We start from the raw sequence: 21279 nt of genomic DNA on the forward strand, positions 1-21279 counted from the left end.
TTTTTTTTTTTGTTCAGGCGGTGGTGTCAGAGGAACCATCTGGCAAGCAAGAAGTTAAAGGAGCATGTCACAGTGCTGGGGAAGGCGCACTATTTGAGTGCACTGAGCCTGTGCTCCTGCGGGCGGGCGGCTGACCTATATAGGTAGGTGTAGGTATCAGAAAGCCTTTGTGTGGGATGCTGGGCTAGGGATGTGCTAGAGCATCCTTCATATATACAGACACTTCAGACCCCAGCCAGCAGAGGACAGAACACTGTACAACTGAACACAGCAGCAGCAGCAGCAGCAGCCACAAGAGATCCAGTGTGAGCAGCAGGCAGGGGGATTATTAGGAAACAAAAGAGAGAGGAGGAGGAGGAGGAGAGAAAGCAAGGAAACAAGTCAGAGGCTGCAATCAGCACTGCTCCTCTCTCACACACATACACATCTCGCTGTAGCTCCTTTTCTTTCCTCCTCAGCCCTTCTTCATTCCCCCTTCCTCCACACACCCCTTCCCTCCCCATCACTCTGCACCCTCCCCAACCCCCCCTTCGCCGTCATTCTCCATCTCTGCCATCCTGCTTTATTTTCTGCTTGCCACCTCTCCGCTTCCCTCCCTCCTTTATATTTCTCTCATTCCCCCAATCCTTCTCTATCACCCCCTTCTTCTTTTCCCTGCACACTCTCCTTGCCACCCCCACCGTTCTGCACTCCTCCCCCCTCTTTTCTCTCCCTCTCTCTTTCTCTCTCTCTCCATCCCTTTCCTCCCCCTCCTGGCTTCTCTTTTATTTATTTATTTTTGGCTGCTCTTCTCTGTCTGTTTCCCTTCTTTCCTTGTATAGCGGTGTCTGTATTTTTTGGAGGTGCACCAGGGGGCTCCCCTTTTGCAGTGCTCGCAGTGCAGGTAGTGGGGTCCCCCCTCACTCCCCTCCTGCTCCAGCCTGTGCCCCCCTACCCCCAGAGTTTCCCCCCCCCCCACCCTGTGCTCTCAAGCCTGCTGCAGCCTACCAACATGATGGCGGCAGCACCCATCCAGCAAAACGGGACCCATAGTGGGGTACCCATAGACCTGGACCCCCCAGACTCAAGGAAGAGACCCCTAGAAGCACCCCCGGAGGCTGGAAGCACGAAGAGGACCAACACTGGAGGTGAGTGCACTGTCTGCTATTCTGCAAGGGGGTGGAATAGATGTATTGAGGGAGATTCTGGCCGTCCTGGCCCTGCATGCAACCCTGGTAGAGGCACCATGTTGGGGGTGTGTGGTACGTTGCTGGGGGCTTCTAAATCAGGCATGTTCATTGTAATCTTTGGTCAAAATGGCGTCTTCTTGTGTTATTATTGTGGATTTTTATGGCTTACGTCCTCAACCTGTGTTATGCTGCTATTGCAATATGCTTTGTATTAAGGCAACGCACGTATACACCCCTTAATGCTTCTGGGGGTGCAAAGGCAGCTTGGAAAGGGGTACCTGCCCTTCATGGGCATGTCATTGTGTGCTTACAATAGATGCTGTGCATGTAAGGGCGGCTGATTTAAGGGTTTCATTGTGAATCACTACGGCTGCTGATGTAGGGGATGCAGGCACTGGCATCACTTGCAGCCCTCCGGAAAGGAACAGGTTAAATCCCAGTGCTGGAAGATGCATGGAGGAGGCAGGGACCAGACCAGTCAGCTGCACATCAGTGACTGCACCTCTCGGTCCCTTCTCATTGTTTCTGGGCATCCTTTTATTTAGCAAGACAAACCTTCCCTTTCCCGAGTGCCCGGATTTTTGGAGTAATACTGTGTGCCTTTTTTTTTTATTCCCCCCAATCATTAATTGTGAGCTTGGGGGAGGGGGGGAAAGAGAGAGAAGCTCAGCTCACAGGAGCTGGGGGTTGCTTCTTCTGCATCCTGGTGATGTGTCCTAGCATCTTCACGTTCATTCCTATTGGAGGCATAACAATGCAACGATGCAGAGGTGAATGCATTTGCTGAGGAATTGAAGGAAGATCATTTTTTTTTTTTCCTTGGCTTGGATGTATGCTCCCAGCACAGGAATCACACATGGACCTGCACTTTTATCATAAACTGTACAGGGATATATATTTACTGGAACATGTTGAGGTTATGCAAAGTCAGTGACTTGTTTTATATTAAAAACAAATGAACAAACATTCAACATTTTCAATCATTCCATTAATCGGGGGCATTGATTTTTCCCAATTTTGCTATGTTTTACATTTTTCTATTCTGTTTTTTTCTTTAACTTTATTGGTTAAACGCGTCGCTATCCGGTGACCTGTGCGTATTTAAGATAACTGTGATTTAAGCTTTAGATCAGTTTGAAATAAGGGGGAAAATCTTCTTAAACTACTTTAATTAATAAGCTTATAGGAGGATCATGAGAGATTGAAAGACGCTAAAGAAATACATTGGGATTAGTGTGGAAGTCATTCCACATTACATTGAGTTTTTTTTTTTTTTTTTTTCTTCTTGGCAACTACCTAATGCTTACAAATTAAACATGCTGTTCAGAGGTGAGATTTTTGCATGGGTTCATTCATAGCAGATGTTGATAAAGAGTTTTGCTTGTCAGATGCCTCATCCATCCACGTATATTCATGTTCCATTGCTTTACATTTTTTTTTTATTATTATTATTTGTACATAGGGTATGGATTACGTCATTTCATCATTTCATCATTTCAATGTATTTTTTTGTCAATGAATATAGGCTGAATTTCACATAAAACAGAAAAAAAAAAAATTTGATATATTTAATTTGTGCCCACAAGCGGCGTTATAGGGGACTTATGTAAGTGTGTAACGGAAACCGCGACATGGATAAAATACTTTACATTTTGTACATCCAATTGCAAATGTCTGAAAAATTGTGTCGTATATATATCTCTGTTGTATACTAACTGTTGATTTTTTTTTGATTTTTTTTTCCCCCCTTGACAGAAGACGGCCAATTTTTCCTGAAGGTCCTAATTCCTAGTTATGCAGCCGGATCTATCATAGGAAAGGGTGGGCAGACGATTGTCCAGCTACAGAAAGAGACAGGGGCTACAATCAAGCTGTCCAAATCCAAAGACTTCTACCCAGGTAAAGACCAGACCCGTGCCAGTATGTAACAAGTCTGCTGCCGAGTAGGATTTAAATGCATCATTGAATAACTGTGTTTGGGATGATAAGAATGGAATGTACAGTTATGTTTGCTGCCTGATATTCCCCCCCCCCTTGTTTTATCATCGTAGTTGGCTAAGAGGTGATCGACCTTGCTTAGATTTGTTGAGCATTGTATGCATCTTAGTTCTAGTGGTAAACCACATTTACTGGCAGATATTTTTCAATAGAATCTGATCATTTTGGAATATGGGGAGGGTAAAGGGGCAGAAAAATAGCTGCCTGCCTATGACACACTTGCTGTGTAGGAGGATTCAGATTGGAGTCACGCAATCTTGGTGACATTTTAGTTTTATGAAAGTGAGTGGATGCCATGGCAGATGTCATGGCATATTCCACTGCGCAGTTTACAGCACCAACAAACAGAAGTCGTCACAGACAGCACATGCCCAAAATAAAATATAAAAAAAGATTACACACTTTAGTATAAACCAATCGCTCCCTAGCAGAATCTATAGCAGCTGCAGCTTGCTGCTGATTGGACTCTAAAAATATTGGTATGTTCTTTATAGACAAGCCAAGAGTATCTAAAAAGCAGATTTGATCATGGATATCGCATGCTGGATGTTCATATATAAGGACAGTTATTGCAATGAGCTGCCAATGCAATGGTGTCACCCTGTAAGAATATAGTGTGAAAGGTCAGTAAGTTAATTAGATGATCTACTCCAAAGGCTGCCACTCGTAGACCACATAAGAAGATTCCTATAAGAAACTAGGCCGAAAGTCACTTACCAAATACATAGATGTGCGATCCAAACCATTTGTAATTACATCAGCCCCTACTATACAATTAAGAGCCATTGTTTTGTGTCACGGTTTGATTTGGGAAAGTCTATTTAATATCATTTTCTAGGAAAGATCATGCAAATGAAAAGCGTGGAGGATGTCTGTTTTGCGTAATTTAGCTGCACTGTTTGCAAATAAAAATCTGAAAAATATATGCAAATGCCTAGTGTTCATCCTCTTCCAGACAAAACATTGTTTTAGGCAAGCCACCGTTGGTGCGCTGCACAGAGCATTTCTTTAATGAGATAATGTTGCCTTATTATGCTTTTATGGCAGAAGGTTTTGGGAGGCTTGTTTGGTATGTATGAGACCCTTGTGTATGCATGACTTTCTTCTTAGAATTATTTAAAACAATTGTTGATTGTCGATCATGTTCACGTTCGTCCTTTGAATTACCTTTATCCCTATTCAAATGCATAGTGTGAGCATCACCTGTAATGAAGCAATTATTGTAGCAGGTACATCAGGAAGGGGTTGTAGGATTAATGTGACAAGGCTGCATCCAGCCTTCATCAAACGGTCTGTCTTTGTAATCTAGATAGCTATACCCTTACAGTAACGTAAATAATACATGTGATTGCAATTGGACTGGATGTGGACACTATACCTATTGCCTATAGCACATACCTATGCACAGACCACACCATTCACTATTTAAATGCACACATCCTACACAAGGATTGACAGTTTATATACATACATGTAGGTATAGGTTTAATGTTTTCAGAAATGGAGATTAGCAAGGATCAGAGTTTACTGCAGCATAGTCAGATAAAAATAACATAGGGGGGGGGGGGGAGGTGGCTAATGCTCAAATTTAATAAGGTAATATATCTGGCAGACAACCGTTCAGCCAAATTGAATTTGCTGTTTAACAGCTGAAAATGAAATAGCATTTCTTGCATTATACATGAGTTTGTATTAGATGTGATGAGATATTATAGGAAAGCGGTGTTTAGAAAAGAAAGCCCAGAAATTCCAGATTAAAAGTGGCCTTGCTTTGCCAAAAATATAATTCCGCTTGAATTGGTCTTGAGTCTTGCAGTCCTGGGCCATACTTGTAGCAGAGTGTACATATGTGTCTGTCTCTGCTATTCGTGTTGTGCTTTTATTAGCTGCCTTGCTATATTTCTACATGGAAATGCTTTGTTGGGCTTTAGATGTGTGCAGGGTACCAGCATCTTTATATATATATATATATATATATATATATATATATATATATATATATATATATATTTTATGTATATTTTTACATAATTTTATGCAAGGAAGATTAAAACTGGTGCTATTTCTAAAAAGTCCATGATGTAGCACCATGAATGCATCATGTTTAAAAAAAGAAATAACAATAAAATTACAATATCATACAGACAGCAAGGAAGCACAATTATGCTTAAGCTGTAATTTCGGTGTGACAATTAAATTACTAGATAACCATCTTCTAATAAATTCAATTTTATAGATAAGGCTTTTAGGCCTGAAAGAAATTACTTCATTTCAAAGTAATCATTGACTTTTATTAGCTTTAGAAACAAACAAAAAGCTGGGTACAGACAATAGTTTAAACATGTATATGTATACGTCTATATGTGTGTATGTATGTATATGTGTGTTTGTGTGTACTAATATATCTATATCCTTCCAATGACCTGTTGATATACTATTTAGAAAACCTATTTATAAGATTAATTTCCTACACAGTTTAACAATTGGATAGGATGCATCCAGTCCTGGTTCATTGATTTTTGCTGTGCTTGAAGAAAATTTGCACCTATATGCAATTCAGAAGGTATAATATAATTGACATTCAGAGAGAGATGTTTCTGTTGCCTAAGATTCAAGTGCTGTTCTTGTGATTAGGTTGTGATTTGAGTTTACAGTAAAGGAACGTCTATACTGGTGAGTTCATGTAATATCGAAACAGAGACATATGTCTTATGCTTCTCTCTGTTGATTAAGATTGTTCAATGATGTAAGCGCTTTTAAAGGTATAAGAATAGTTCAAATAAGCAAAAGCAAAAAAAAAAGCAAAAGTAAGGCACCAATAGTTTGATACATACGTTCATTTTGTTGACTGGTGAAAATTTTCATCGTAAACTATTAATGGATGTCTACGTGTACAACGGTGTATGTTTTTTTACACGGATGTCTAGCTGCATGCTATCACTTAGGCAATGAGGAATGAAATGATGTCACTATATGTGACTCTTCATTGTGACAGCTGGTGGGGTTTCCATTTTAACCTTATCGTCCCTGGACATTTTCATGGCTTTTTTTTTGTCCAGTATTTCCAAGAAGCTTTTGTTTTTATTTTTTCATCTCTAATCTCTATGCTAATAATTAAGAAAAGCTGGTAGTGTTTTGCCCAAGGTGTAAATATATACTTTGCACACATTATGTGTACCTAAATGTACATATATGTTGATCGTTCTCCCAAGCTATCCAAAGACATAGTCATACCATTGACTATTGTGATGCTGAGACACGTCACTATCCTGCAGCAATGACTTTTATCTAGGGAAGTTTAATGTTATTCATGAATGCGGTAGTACAGTATGCTGCTATGTGTGCAATATAATTGTCAAATTTCCTTAAGAAAACGTCATTGACACTTTTCAATGCTTGGTTTATTTTGAGGTGTTTCATTGAGTTCCTATGGAAATATCTGAACATATTTTACACTCTAGTTGGCTTGCTAAACTCATAGATATGAATGTCTTGAAATCTTTTCACTATTGTATTCCATGACTAAAGTGACACCAAACCCCAATTCTAATACCAGCTATGGAAATCAGCATGTAATATTCTTTTAACAAAAGTGCAATCCAATGCACTAATACTGGATCTCCCTCTTTAAATCCGCCTATGCTGTAACGTTAATTCCAAGATATATTTTAACTGGTATGACAATTTTTTATGAATTTTAAACAATTTAAATAAAGTTTTTGGTGTGGCAATGATATTATCATTTATTTTCCTACAAATTCATTATGTAAATGGTCTTAATATCAGTGTTGAAAGGTTACTAGCGTAAAACCTTTATCTATACAGATTTGATTGTACTCTTTGTCAAACACTCCCAGCTACTCTAAATGGTATGGTTGAAACCAAAGTAAATGACTGAAAATATATATGTATAATGAACACAGATCTATACTGAATATGATCAGTGAAAAGTATTCCATAAAACATCCATGCCAAGGTATATTCTTTACAGTAAAAATTCCGCAGGTGGCAGTGCTGGAGCATTGAATCCGCATCTTACTAAACACTGTGTGTCGTCATTGCAGATAACCATCAGCAATCATAGCTCTGTGATGTTCGTAATCACCCTACTTATAATCCAAAACTAGTTCATTTTCTAGTGTCACAAAGTACTATATTATTGTCCAGAAATGATCAAATATGAACTTCATGTTGACTATTAGGCATTTTTTGTGACTCTACTGATACAGAAAATATGATGATGAAAAAAAAGGAGATAACATTCCGAGATGTACAAGAGCACACTAGCAGACCACCTATATTGAAACCACAGATATGTTTATTCCAATTGTTTGTGGAAAACCTAGTTTATAAAAGTAACTGGTGATAAGACTGGAAGCCTTCAATTGGAGAGAAAGCTGAAAGCTAAAGGAAATTTAAATTTTCAATTAAGGGTATCGGGGCATAGCAGATGAATGAACATCAAACCACATTGGAGTCCATGCTTGGATTATTAGTCAAAGTCCATTCTACTAGAACCATTTGGCCCATGTATCTATAGGCTCCAGGTCACATGAACATGTAGAATCCTATCATCTCTGTCATGGACCAAAGCAACTTGGATATATTTTTACTATTTCCAAATATGTTAAAATAGGCACAGAATATCTGCAAGGCAAATTGCATTAAGAATAATAAAAAAAAAATGATTGGCCCTTCTTTTTCTTTGCTATCTTGACCCACTCATTTTCTCAAAACATTCTTCCAATTTTAGTTGTAGTTGATACTGTGCTCCTGTCTGTAAAGCTCTGTGGTCTGAACTGACCATCCGTTATCTCAATGAAAAGCGATATCCAGAGATGTAAGAAAAGATTTACTGAAGCGTGTCACACAATTACTTTGCTCCCAAAATGTGCTACAAGCAGTTATTAGCCAAGATAAGCACACTGGTAAAGAAACTCCTCTGGCTCCTCTGCAGGTTCACACTCCCAGATTGCCATCACTACTGCTTTCATCAAGGAAAAAAAAACCCCCAAAACAACTATTTCTATCTATGCTGTTTACCTGAGATTGGTGACGCAATTTAAATGAAAGGCCACATAGTAAAATACTGTGGTCACCTTTATAAGATCAGCATGCCACTTTTCTTCATCTCTCTATTCAGCTGTGTAATGAAGTCACCACTGGCCTCAATATGGGGAATATGGAACACGTCTGTCTGTTTCAAGCTTAGCTATAGCGATGGGCGAATCTGCCCAGGTTCGGTGTTGCCAGGGGTTTGGAGAATCTTGTTAAAAATTTGATGAATCCAAACTTAGAGGTGAATTCCATTGAAGTCTATGCAGACAAATAATGTTGTGGTAAATTATTACTATTGGTAGGGCTAAAAGGCAGACTACAGTCAAAAGATGTGGAAAGCTGGGCACTGCCATGGAGCACATGTACCTGTAGCTGTAAATAGCATACAGCTGAGGAGTGGGTCTTTTCATGCAGCTTCGAGGACAATGTTATTTTCCTGGATATTCAGCTGTTTATTTTTTTAAATTAACTTTGCCTACATACAGCAGCAGAACGCCAGTCTGAAACAGAATGTGTTCAGGTAGCATTAGCAGTGACAAATGTGAAACTGCTTTGACTGGTATCTAGAATATGGCCAGTAGTTCGCTCTGGCTATTCTTGTTTATACCGTTGCAAAACTGTTCTGCCGCTGGCTAATTTCTATCAGGCTCTCATTGAAAACTTAGAGACCACACATGATACAGCAGTATAAGATTTGCCAGCAGCAGGGCATCATTTAAAAGCATGCCTAGGCCCACATTTTTTAGAGACTAAGCACATACTGGGGCTTTGCTACAAGATTTAAGATCCAATAGAGGATACAGCAGAGTAAAATTGGCCAGAAGGACAATTGTAATCAGGGATAATAGGCCTAACTAGTGTATGCCTACATTTTATTTTATCTATGGGAATATGGGGATGCATTGGATGGGAGTTATATAATGTGAGGTGGTTAGGGTGCACTTCATATTTTTTTCCTTTTCAAGTGCTGAAGCAGGATGCTGCAAACAAAGAGGCAGCTTAAAGAACAGATGGACAGTAACAATTGAATGCTCCACATTAGACACCCAAAAACAAACAAATCCCTTTACAATGTAAAACAAAACAAAAAAAAAAACTCAGAAGCAATGAAAAGCCCCAAAATACCACCCCTAGAAAAAAAAGCACCTTTTTTTTTTCAAAAAGGAAGGCTTTTAAGCAAAAAAATAAAAGAAACTCCAAAATTGTTAAAATAAACAGCAATAAACCCTCCAAATAAATGAAATCCCCAAAATAACACCACCTGAAACAAAACCCAATTTTTTTAAAAGGGAAACCTTGCAGCTCAAAAAAGTTTTCTATTGTTGGGGCAGTATACTAAAGTGACTGCTGACCTGAAAAAAAGGTCAATAAAAGGGGTTGATTTTCCAAAGAGCTAGTAGTTTCTCTAACTGACCCTAATCTCTCCCTGTGCTTTCCCTACAACAGCTTCCAATTCACTGACATTATGGCTGTCTTGTGCCCCCCCCCCATCCTTTTTTAAAGAGGGGACTGGCTTATCTAAAAGCCCCTTATTGAACCTTATAAGTCTGATGGCCATAGTTCACAGACCATGCAGTGTATTAAGGTTTCAAAAAAATTCTCCAGAGCAAATCTGCACAAAAATTAATTCTGCACAATTTGTGACTCTTGTACCTATGGTAGAGACATTCTCATCCCCACTCAGCTATTTATTTGTGTCCTGCTCTGACTATATGAATGTGTCTGGGTTTCAGCCAGCAGTAAGCAGAGAATGAGAGAGCTTTGCCACAGACAGGGTGATAAAGCAGGAGTAGCTGTCAGGACTGGCGTCCATTCAGGGCTATGACAGAGCAGCGGTGCATATTTCAATGCTCACAAGTGGAGGCATCAGCTTTGCTTATCTCTATCTTGAGTAGTATAAAGGATTTCTATCAGTAATCTTAATGTTTAAAGCCAAAACACATTTGTTTGTTACGGTCACCAAACACATCTGTTTCGTTCTCCTCAAATGCTGCATAGTGATGTGTCATCAGATTGCTTTTTTCAGTCTCTATCTCACTAAATATTTGGCTGTGAAATAACATAGACTTTTACTCATATTAAAAATGGAATGTTTCACTATCGTTTCTCTGGGTGATGCAGACAATAAAGCCATCGCTCGTCTCCTAAGCAGTTTATGGCAGAATGCCGAACAATCAAACTGTTACTATGTCCAAATACGAATGAGTATGTGTTGCTGTAGGGTGCTCACCGCTTTAGAAGAGTTCAATAGCTTAAAAATTAAAATTCCTCACCTGTCTTTAATTCGTGACCTCAAACGGACCATTCCCTGAGGTTGTGCACATGTTGTGTGCATATTGCGCTCCCATTATGTAATTTAGAAGTAGGGAAGCTGATTTAAAACCACGTCCATGTGTGCTTTACCAGGGCCTGGCTCCTTGATAAATTCTCATATTTTAACAGGAATAAGCACCATCCCCTACACGGGCAACAAGAAAAGAAAACAATCATTTGCAGGGCTTTCAACTCAGTTCACCTAAACGTCAAGCAAATGAAATAACAAGTATTCACATATAGGTCTCATACGAGTATATTATATGTTTTTTGTCCATTGAAACAAATACATAATTGTTTCAGAGGCGGCACTCGGGCATATTTGACCTAAAAGCAATAACTAAAGAAGTCCAAGGTAAAACACCTTGCAATAAAATATTTAACATTTTTACATTATATGTTACTTTTTTTTATCGATATAGGCTGCACATGGACCCTTGTACATTTAATAGTTTACACATGGCCGGATTTAAAAAATATTTGAAAATGTTAAAAGGCCTATTACATCTGGCAAATTCAATGCCATTTCATTCTGTGTGTTTTTTTTACAACCATTGACAGCTGTTTCACAAGATATTTGCAGACTCAGTATAACCATATAGGTAACTTATGATATGCAATATAAAGTAGAAAAAAAAGTTATTATGGAAATATGGCTCCTTTAACCAGAAAAGGGGGGGGGGGGAGGAGTGAGTGTTATTGACAACTGGTTGGTATTTGGTAAAAATCTTCAGCAGTATATATTTTTTGCTCACTGGGTGGTTTAATCCTGTAACCCATTGCAACAAGTTATCAAATGAAAGCAAACGCAAATATAAGCTGTGCCAAGTACCTGGGACATGGTGCTTTCCAGAAAAAAATCATCTTTCTCTGCTTTGTAGCAATGTGCCCACTATGTATTATATTACAATTAGCAATTGACCCCTGCCTTTCCCAGACTGGCCCTGGCATTCTTATTCACATTGTTTATTAGCGCTTCTTACAATTAGGTTAGGAGCAAATGCTTTCCTCTCGTATCTCCCCTATCTGTAGTTTTGGAAAATTGTAGATAATGAATTTACAAATGATAGATCCCATAACTGAAAATGCACGGCTCCCCCTCAATGTTCTATCTCCCCTATCTGTAGTTTTGGAGAATTGTAGATAATTAATTTACAAATCATAGATCCCATAACTGAAAATGCACGGCTCCCCCTCAATGTTCGAAGCAGTGCAATTTTTGCCACATTCTTGAAATTTTTGCCAAACAGGTCATTTAGTTTAAGCTTCTTTTTAAATAAACTTCCACAGCCATATACTCTTTCTTCAACTGTAATAATGGACATTTTTTTTTAACATTTATATGATTAGTTATGAGCACAGAACTTGTTAATAGCTGAATGAGGAGAGTAGTTTAAAGCATGTATTTCGTGACTGAGAAGGTAAAAAATGGTTCCCGAATTTGCACAGTGATTAAGGAAACATATTTTGTTAGATAGAAATGTGAGCACACGTGACACTTTTTGTGCAGAAAATTGTAGGAGGAGCCACTGTGGATTGTGAACTATCACTCATCAAGATTCCATATTTCAGGCTCTGTCTAGCTGGACTTTTTCAGCCTGTCTTTAGAAGAAACTAAGCACAAGTGTTTATTGAATTGTGGGAGTGGAATCCCATATTTATACAGATTTGTACAGTAACCAAGTCTGAAGTCTTGAAACTACTTGGGTTAAGAGAAAAGTTCTGATATACATTATGTGTCAGTAGAAAGCTGCAGGTAATTGGGGCCCAGCTGGTAGGAACTCAACCACAGCAGTGTCTGGTTTCACTGCAGCTGCTGTTGGGCTTAATTACCCTGACCTATGGGGCAGGAGGAGGAACGCCTTCCAACAGGGAAGCGGCCACTAAGCTCCTATTGGCACCCTATCTGACTTTGCACCCCCCCCCCCCCCCTTCTATTTGACTGGAATGATATGACACTAAAAAACTCTTCATACATAAACATGTAGCTGGAATTTTGTTGTAACAAATTAACTTTGCATTTCTGCAAGTTCAGCCTCGTTGCCTTATTAGGTATTATAAAAAATGAAAACCAGAAAAAGATCAGGGCTGTTTTGCAAATACTAAAAATTGGTGCATTGCTCCTGGCTACCAAACAGGAGCCAGGATTTATTTTCTAACCTGCTCTAGAAAATGATGATTCGATATTGGCTGGCTGCAGTATAATGAAATTGCAGCCTCAATATGCTATACAAGCTTTGCTATGGTGTGTCTTTCATTTAATACTGGGTTAGATGTTGTGGTTGTACAAGGTTGAATTTTAGATAAGTCAAAATCATATTAAATTGGCAATAATATCTCTTGATCCCGCAGCTTCCCAGCTTCAGAAACTCATAAATGTTTCTCCAATTTAAGGAAAATAGCTAACTTAATTTGCTTTTGCTGTACATTTAGTTTTTGTGATTTAAAAAATTGCATTGAAAGCATTTTTATGAGATATTACACTTGGCACATTGAATAAGTCTTAAGTCATTATTAAAGGGCTGGCAACAAATTTCTGTGCTTGACAAATCTTCTGCAGAAGAGTTTGCACACATCTACTGTCTGTATTCCTATGTACCCTTGGAGTAAAAGAGTAAGATTGTCTCATTTAGAAGTTGGGAGCCAAGCCAGCTTTTAGGACACATCAACTCCCTCCACCCTGGAAGTGAGGATATTCCTGTAATCTCGCAACCCTCGGTCAGCTGAAGGGACAGTTACGTCCTAAGCATACATTCAGTCACCTGCCAACGAGGAGAGACATTCTGTGGACATTCCCTTCATGTCTTGGCCCTGTCGCTGCAAAGACGTGAAAAAAACTGTGTTAAGGGGAAGCTTACATGATATAGATAGAAGGGAAATTGGTACTATATGACTGATTCTCAGAAGGAAATAACCAAAATAAAATTGCAGCAAATCAGCTCTATAAAATCATACATTTGCAGGTATTTTACAACAGATAGGGGTCATTTCAAACAACAAATCAGCGGCAAATTTGCAGTAAACACATCCAGAGCCTAGGGGCCCCTCAAAGCAATGCAGCATATTAACGTTCTTTTTACAAAGCAGGATGCAGGGTACCTATTCATTGAGTGAGATACAATTAAATTAAGGGACTTTTCTATGATAATAACACAAGGTAACCTTGGGCTGTAAGTATGAGAAGATGGTTCAGTTTTTTTTTTTTTGCCAAAAGAAGTACAATAGTCACCCTACATAGTCTGGAGAGGCAATATGTTGCACTGTATAGTAGAGGACATTGAATTAAAAATAAAGGTTCCGCACATGGCTAAATAATTTTAAAAACTTCCATACTTATAGCTAACTATAAGGTAGCAGTAATCCTTTTATTTTAATTTCTCTTTGCATATATCTAATGAAATTATTTACAGCTTTATGAATAAAATATGTATAGTCTTTTGGGGAAATAAAGGCTAAACTTAAAAAGTTCCCTCTACTGTCCCTGTGAAACCAAAACAAGCAGTGGATGGGAAGACAGGAAGACACATTAATAAAAACATTGTTAGAAGTACATAAATGTGGTAGTGACGCACTGCGTCCTATTATAGGTCGAAAGTAGGAAATTACAGGGTGCAGCTGCTGCAATCACCAAATGTGTTCCCACATCCGCAATAAATCAATATTAAAATGTGTGATTGCGCTGCCTCTAAAGCAAGGTAAAAATAATAGCTAGAAAGTGACAAAAAAAAGATTAAATATGTAAGTGTTTATATATATATATATATATATATATATATATATATATATATATATATATATATATATATAGTGCCAGTGCAAATAAAATCCATAAACAAACATATAAAGCAAAAAGGCCAATGCAATCAATAATAAAGCCTCTTATAGTTTGTGCAATCAAAGTCTCTATTTGATAAGGTGCTTCATAGGGATGACACCACAGCTCGTGCTCCTTTCACCTGGTGAAGTGCAAGCTCACCTCCATTATAGACCCCTAATGGTCAACAAAGCATAAACGCGGATTAATCTGATGGCCCAAACTCCTTTGTTCAGGTTCCTTTAAGAACGATGGAATTCCCTCTTCAAGATGGCTCCACACAGCTCACACATCGTGCAGTACCTGGGTTATTAAGCTCAACACACCGCACAGAATCCACTTCATAAAACACACTCACATTTATTGGGTAAAAACCAAGCATGTAATAAAATCCAGCTGCTCACGTGATCCAGTGAAAACTCCCATTGCCAGGCTCAACCTCTACGCTTTACGCCACCAACGCAAGTGGCTTCATCTGGAGGGAGTTGCCTCTAGTTGAAGCCACGTGCGTTGGTGGCTTAATGCCTATGACCTATGTGAGCTGTGTGGAGCCATCCTGAAGAGGGAATTCTATCGTTCTTAAAGGAACTTGAACACCAGAGTTTGGTCCATCAGATTGATCTGCGTTTATGCTTTGTTGACCCTTAGGGGTCCATAATGGAGGTGAGCTTGCACTTGGTGAAAGGAGCACGAGTGGAAAATTGTCGTTACACTGTGTATTGATTGCATTGGCCTTTTTTGCTTTATATGTTTGTTCATGGATTTTATTTGCACTGGCACTATATATATATTATTACCTATTTAGTAATTTTTTGTCACTTTCTAGTTATTATTTTTACCTTGATTTAGAGGCAGTGCGATCACACATTTTAATATTGTTAGAAGTACCTCTTTCCCACTCTACTAAAAATTCCCCTACCAAAAGTGCCCCTACTGAAGAGAATTTGTATCATGTTCTGTCCTGAAAGAAATCTAAAGCTGGCCATGAATGGATCAGTTTTTATTGATCAGCCAGTCAGCTGATAAAAAAAAAAAACTGAACCGATTCCCCCATCCACACATTTGAAGTAGATGGGGGAATTCCTCCCACTGCACTATTGCACTTTGACAGTGGGACTCCTTTACTGCCAGAATACACTAATCTCTGCTGCAGGCTGCAAGCACGGACCGAGTGAAAATATGACAACATACCCGTTCAATTGGAGTTGTTTACCAGATTTACTCCTCCCGAACAGGATAGGCCATACATGGATCAAAATGTGGCTGGTTCCTGCTAAACTGGCCGAATTTTGATCCATGTATCACTATCTTTACCATTTGTGATTGATAGGGCAATACAAATCTGATGACTCTTCCTAACCACATTCTAACTACTACATTTTTGCTGGAGTTGGGCATTAAGGTGCCCATACACTGGTCATTTTTACATTTTGCTTTCAGAAAACCATATGACATGGATTATTTTATCATCTGCTTTGCATCAATCAATGTTGGATGGCGGAATTGGCTAATCCTATGGCCAATCACTATGTTTCCTGATTGTTTCCTGATAACACCTCACTGCCTTAAATAGTCTTTGTTTATTTAATCCCATCCCCAAAATGACATTCATTTCTGCATTTGACAGAAATCTTTCCACCTCTCTCAGTAGCCAGGTGGGTTTTTTGCAATAATACCATAGCTCATTAGCATGTGTTATGTAGAAAAATATTGACAGATTTCCTATCCTTATGGAGTATTCCACTATATTAGGTATTTCTTTACTGAATACATTGAACAGTTTACAAGTCCTTAGCGCAATAGGATCTTACAGCCTCATGCCCCTTGCTCCTTGCTATTCAACCACATCCTAGGGATACAATTGGTCAGAAGCCAATGAAACTAAACCTAAACATTTATTTGGAGAACATAGACCCTACATGCAGATAGTATGTATCCCTGCTAGAAACTGAAACACAAACTTTAAGTCTGCAAAAGCAAGAGTACTAATCATACAGCCATCCTGCTATACAGTACATTTATAAAAAGTATAATTCAAATTAGAAAAAAATTCTAGTTGGGTCATCTTACAAATTTCAGACTAGTCAGATTTTTAATCTGGATGGATCACAGTAGGCATTGGTAATCTTGTTACATTCCCTTTCTTTGTACTCTTGTCAGTGACATTAAAAACAAACTATACATGTCACAACGATCCAAGCAGCACTTAGATCCAGAACTATTGGCCACCCACACAAGTGCTTTACACACTTTTTTCATTATCCTAGAAACCTAAAGCAGCTGTTGCCTTGAATTGACTGCTGGTTGATAGAAATTGGCAACTTGTATTTTGAATTGTAATGCTAGTCTCGCATGGAACCCTGAATTTTTTTTAAGCATATTGTACCTTTTTGTCTTTGTAATTTTGTAGAAATGGAGGAGCTATGGGCCATTTTCTACACTCTACTTCTATGTCACAGTTATTAAGAAGGCTCCTTCTATGTTACTGGTTGACAACTATAGCGTTTCCATGGTAACCAGTCCATTAACTGAACAGGCTATGCTTCTTCTATACATCATGGATACATCTTGAGGCCTGGAGTGGGGCTGTAGTGTTGTATTTTTGTTCAAATTGCCGTTAGCCTTTATACAGATCCTTAGCGCTGAGCTCTAGGAAACCTAAAAATTCTCCCGCATGCGCCCGCACTGCAAGGGTTACCTGCTTATTTCTGTTAAAAAAATGGATATATTTACCTAATCCTCCACTTCTGTAGACTCCTCTGCACTGTTAAATCAGTCCCAGTGCTCTAGCGGTTTAAGGTTCTCTGTGACATCAAGGCCAATGTAGGGTGCATTGGACGTAAAGATGCCAAGGAACAGTCATCTGCACTGCCAGAGCAAATGAGAGTGCCATCTGCTTTGGGAAGGCAAAAATGGCTGCCCCGGCACTGCCCTGACTGAACCTCACTTCCTGTCCTGGTGACTTGGTATTGCAGGTACAGGAAACGACCATAAATCTCTCCAAAAAAGACAGAGAAATTACATAAGTACCTGAGAAGATTCAGAACAGCAGTCCAGTTTTATTGCTGTGTCATCCTGTTCTGGTGACACCCATTTGCCCTCATTTCTTGTTTTGGTGTCACTAGGACAGTAATAAAGAAGAGGAAAGCACAAGCAGCAATAAATAAATCAGGTGCAATAAGACACTATGTCAATATGGCTTGAGTGCCTCTCTTAATTTGTTTATGTTTCACTATTGTTCTCCTACTCCAGGTTATGGCCTGCAAAAATGTGTATTGTTGCATTTTGTGAATTAACTCTCTAATACTCAAACAATGTCCTACAGTAAATTGACTGGAAGAAAAAAGTCGTGAAACATTAGACTAGCAGCAGATCACATTTTCCTGGAGGCCTCCTGGCAGCGGAAGGGTTACACGTGTGAGGTCTAACTTCCTCAGGAAGCCTGGAGACGGGTGGGCCTGCACCATGTGTATCAGAGCTGGGAAGGTGTGGGTTCCCTGCTTGGCTGTGAGAATAACATTTCTGACTACTCCTATGAAGGATGATGTAGGGAGGAGCAGGGGAATCGACGGGGCCAGCGAACAGCTGAAGTGACACTGAGCGCCAGCTGGGGGATCTGAAATCAAAATAAGCTGTGTGTGAGTTGTATTAACGTGCAATTATAATGCACAATAGAGATTGTGCGGATCAAGGTCAGATTGCACAGAAAAAAAAACAGCACAACAGAGCTCTGTTCAGTCTCTGCTTTCCCAACCCTGAAATCATTGTGGAAAGTCAGATTTTCCTGCAAACAGATTGAGCATTTCTTGTCTTGATGCTCAGCACTTTGTTCACGCAATATTATTTAACACTTTGGCATTCACACTAATAATATACACGGGGTTCAGAAACTTTGGAAAAGGTGACATGAACTTTACTCCAATACATATGTGTGACCTCACTGTTATTTATGAAACTGATACTGGCTTACCAACAGGAAGAAAAGACGATAGAATTGTTAGGTGATATGGTTTATTAATCTCGATATATTTATACTCAGTGGTACTTCACAAGTTAAAGAGGTTGTAATCCTAAACATAAAAAGATCCTCTTAATTTGATGCATGTTAAACTGTATAGTGCTTATGAGGCATCATTTGTCACTTTCTATGCTGTAAAATGCCTGGTTGATCCTGCTGGTTCCTGTGTCCCCCAAAGTGTGCTGCCCACAGTAATCATGGCTGCTTATCCATGATGCCATGGTCAGTTTAAGTGCATCGATCATCCTCCTCTGTTTAGAGTCTCTCCTTCTCCCCCCTCCCTTCCTGCATGTCACTTCCTAGTATGTGAGCCGATCTCCAAACCTGCCCCTCCCCTCCTGCAGCTATTCTGTGTGGCTGCAAAGTTAGTGATTACAATAACTGCCAGCCCCTCTGTTATAAAAAGATATAATACACAGTGTGTGGGGGTTTTTTTTGGCAGAGAAATACCTTTTATAGTATCTCTGATGTGCTGTCACATGACCACCCGGCTGACATCAGAGGGGAATCTCAGCCCCTCCAACTGTAGCCCTTAGGTTGGAGAAGGAGAGTGGTGGGAGGTCACATGGCCACCTGGCTGACATCAGAGGGGAATCTCAGCCCCTCCAACCGTAGCCCTTAGGTTGGAGAAGGAGAGTGGTAGGAGGTCACATGACCACCCGGGTGACGTCAGAGGGAAATCTCAGCCCCTCCAACCATAGCCCTTAGGTTGGAGAAGGAGAGTGGTAGGAGGTCACATGACCACCCGGCTGACGTCAGAGGGGAATCTCAGCCCCTCCAACTATAGCCCTTAGGTTGGAGAAGGAGAGTGGTAGGAGGTCACATGACCACCCGGCTGATGTCAGAGGGGAATCTCAGCCCCTCCAACCGTAGTCCTTAGGTTGGAGAAGGAGAGTGGTTGGAGGTCACAAAAAAATTTGAAAAAAAGGTATTTAGCTGCAGAATTAAAAAAATAAAAATAAAAAATACATTTTTATAACAGAGGGGCTAGCAGTAATTGTAATCACTGACTTTACAACCACTTTAATTAAAGCATTATTAAACCTCAAACCAAAAATAGAATAAACTGCAGCTTACCAATCATTAAATGTGATGGCTGCATTTGTTTTCTTTTTTGTAGGTATTTTTTCACTCTGTTTTTACTTGGTGGTCTGGCCAGTAACACACCTCCTATATTAGAGTGCCCCCACTCTTGATAAGGGAGTACACAGGCACCTTTGGACAGCAGCATTGTCAGTCTGGGGTGGAGTGGAGTGTCTAGATGTACTAGCAGATTTAGCTACACCAACAAATTGAAACTGAACTTCAGATCACATTTATTAGTCAGTTTATCCTTTTGGGATAAAAGCTGGCCATTGTAACCACCCCTGCCAGTGGTAAATGGTTTGTCTCTTCCCTGTAAACTGATACATCGACAAGAGAGCGTGTTCCTTTGAAAAACAACAGACTTACTGGCTGGATCACCAGACAAAAAAAGAAAGTAAAAAAAAGAAAACAAAATGCAGCCATCACATCAAATAATTGGTAAGCTGCAATATAATAAATGTTTGGTTTTGGTTTTGGTTTTAATACTGCTTTAATTTATGTAAAATAATGTTTATAACATTCATGGATGAATAGTTGAATCTCTACAGGGACATGTAAAAAAAACTCAATATTTTTAAAAAGAGGCTGTTGTTATGGGGACTGATATCTTCCAACACACATCTACTTTCCTGTAGAGAAAAACACTACCAAATGGTATCCTTTAGAGTTCAGTTACGCTGCAATGCATGCATTGTGGTGCGCTAAACACTCCATTCAAAATTAATGGGCTAAGATGCACAGCAACATGGGCAAGCATACATTGGAGAGTAGCATCTATGAAAAACCAAAGGCATTTGTTGCCAAAGATGTTCATTTGTGAAATTAGAATAATTTGTTAGTTTTCAATTGTACAAGTCACTTTTAGAAGCCCGGAAGTGTAAAATGCCTGGCCTCCCACTGGATCCATCTGCTGACCCATATGCCTCTACCGGATGCAGTAGTGATGAAGAGGTCGCTAAACCAAAGTATATTGATCAGCAGGGACTCGGTATCCGACACACCCAGAAGTGTTTTAGATGCTGAACATCACATGGCCACTGTAGCTCTTCAAGAGAGCAAAAATCTTCAGGACAGGTAAGTATTAGGTCAGGGAGACTGCTTTTTATTCTACAAGAATTACCATAATGTAATATTTTAACATAACAACTTGACCTCCGGAAGATTTACCCTCCTTCACGACCAGGCCATTTTTTGCACTGTGTTACTTTAACTGGCAACTGCGTGGTCGTGCAACGCTGTACATAAATTACATTTATGCCTTTTTTCCACAATCAGAGCTTTCCTTTGATCACCACAAGTTTTTGTCAATTTTGAAAAAAAAAATATATATATTTTTTATTATAAAACGTATTGAATAATAAAAAAAAAAAAATCAAATTTATTCATTACTTTACGCCAATAAATATTCTGCTACATATTTTTGGTAAAAAATTTTTGGCGCAAAAGTTATGGCATCTACAAACTATGAGCTATATATTGGGATTTTTATTTTTTATTTTTAATATATATTAGTAATTGCGGTGATTTGCAACTTATAGCAGAACTGCAATATTGAGGCGGACATTCTGACACTAACTGACACTTTTGACACTTTGTGGGAACCAGTGACCCAGTAATACAATGATCAGTTCTAAAGATATACACAGTCACTGTACTAATGACACCGGCTGGGAAAGGGGATAAACAGCTAGGGAGATCAAAGGATTAAATGTGTGCCTAGCCAGTGTTTGTGTGTGCAGTGTGTGGTGCTTTTTCTAAGGGAAGTGATGGATTTTATTCCCTGCTTTTCTGGGAAAGAAAATCTATTACTTCCCCCCTGTCAG

At 39.2% G+C, this 21279-nt stretch overlaps 1 protein-coding gene across 5 annotated transcripts in view; it reads left to right on the top strand.

Moving 5' to 3' along the window:
- Positions 1-286: 286 nt before the first annotated feature.
- NOVA1 (NOVA alternative splicing regulator 1) overlaps positions 287-21279 on the top strand; it is a 128583-nt gene continuing 107590 nt past the window's right edge. The window contains exons 1-2 of one of the 5 annotated variants that reach the window (XM_082275570.1): positions 287-1127; positions 2925-3068. In XM_082275570.1, coding sequence (XP_082131696.1) covers positions 992-1127; positions 2925-3068 — 280 coding nt within the window. In that variant the 5' untranslated portion in view covers positions 287-991. The other 4 variants (XM_082275571.1, XM_082275573.1, XM_082275572.1 and 1 more) reach the window with 4 other exon arrangements.

Source organism: Pelophylax lessonae (assembly GCF_965119305.1).
Source record: "Pelophylax lessonae genome assembly, chromosome: 13".
NCBI classification, from domain to species: Eukaryota; Metazoa; Chordata; class Amphibia; order Anura; family Ranidae; genus Pelophylax; species Pelophylax lessonae.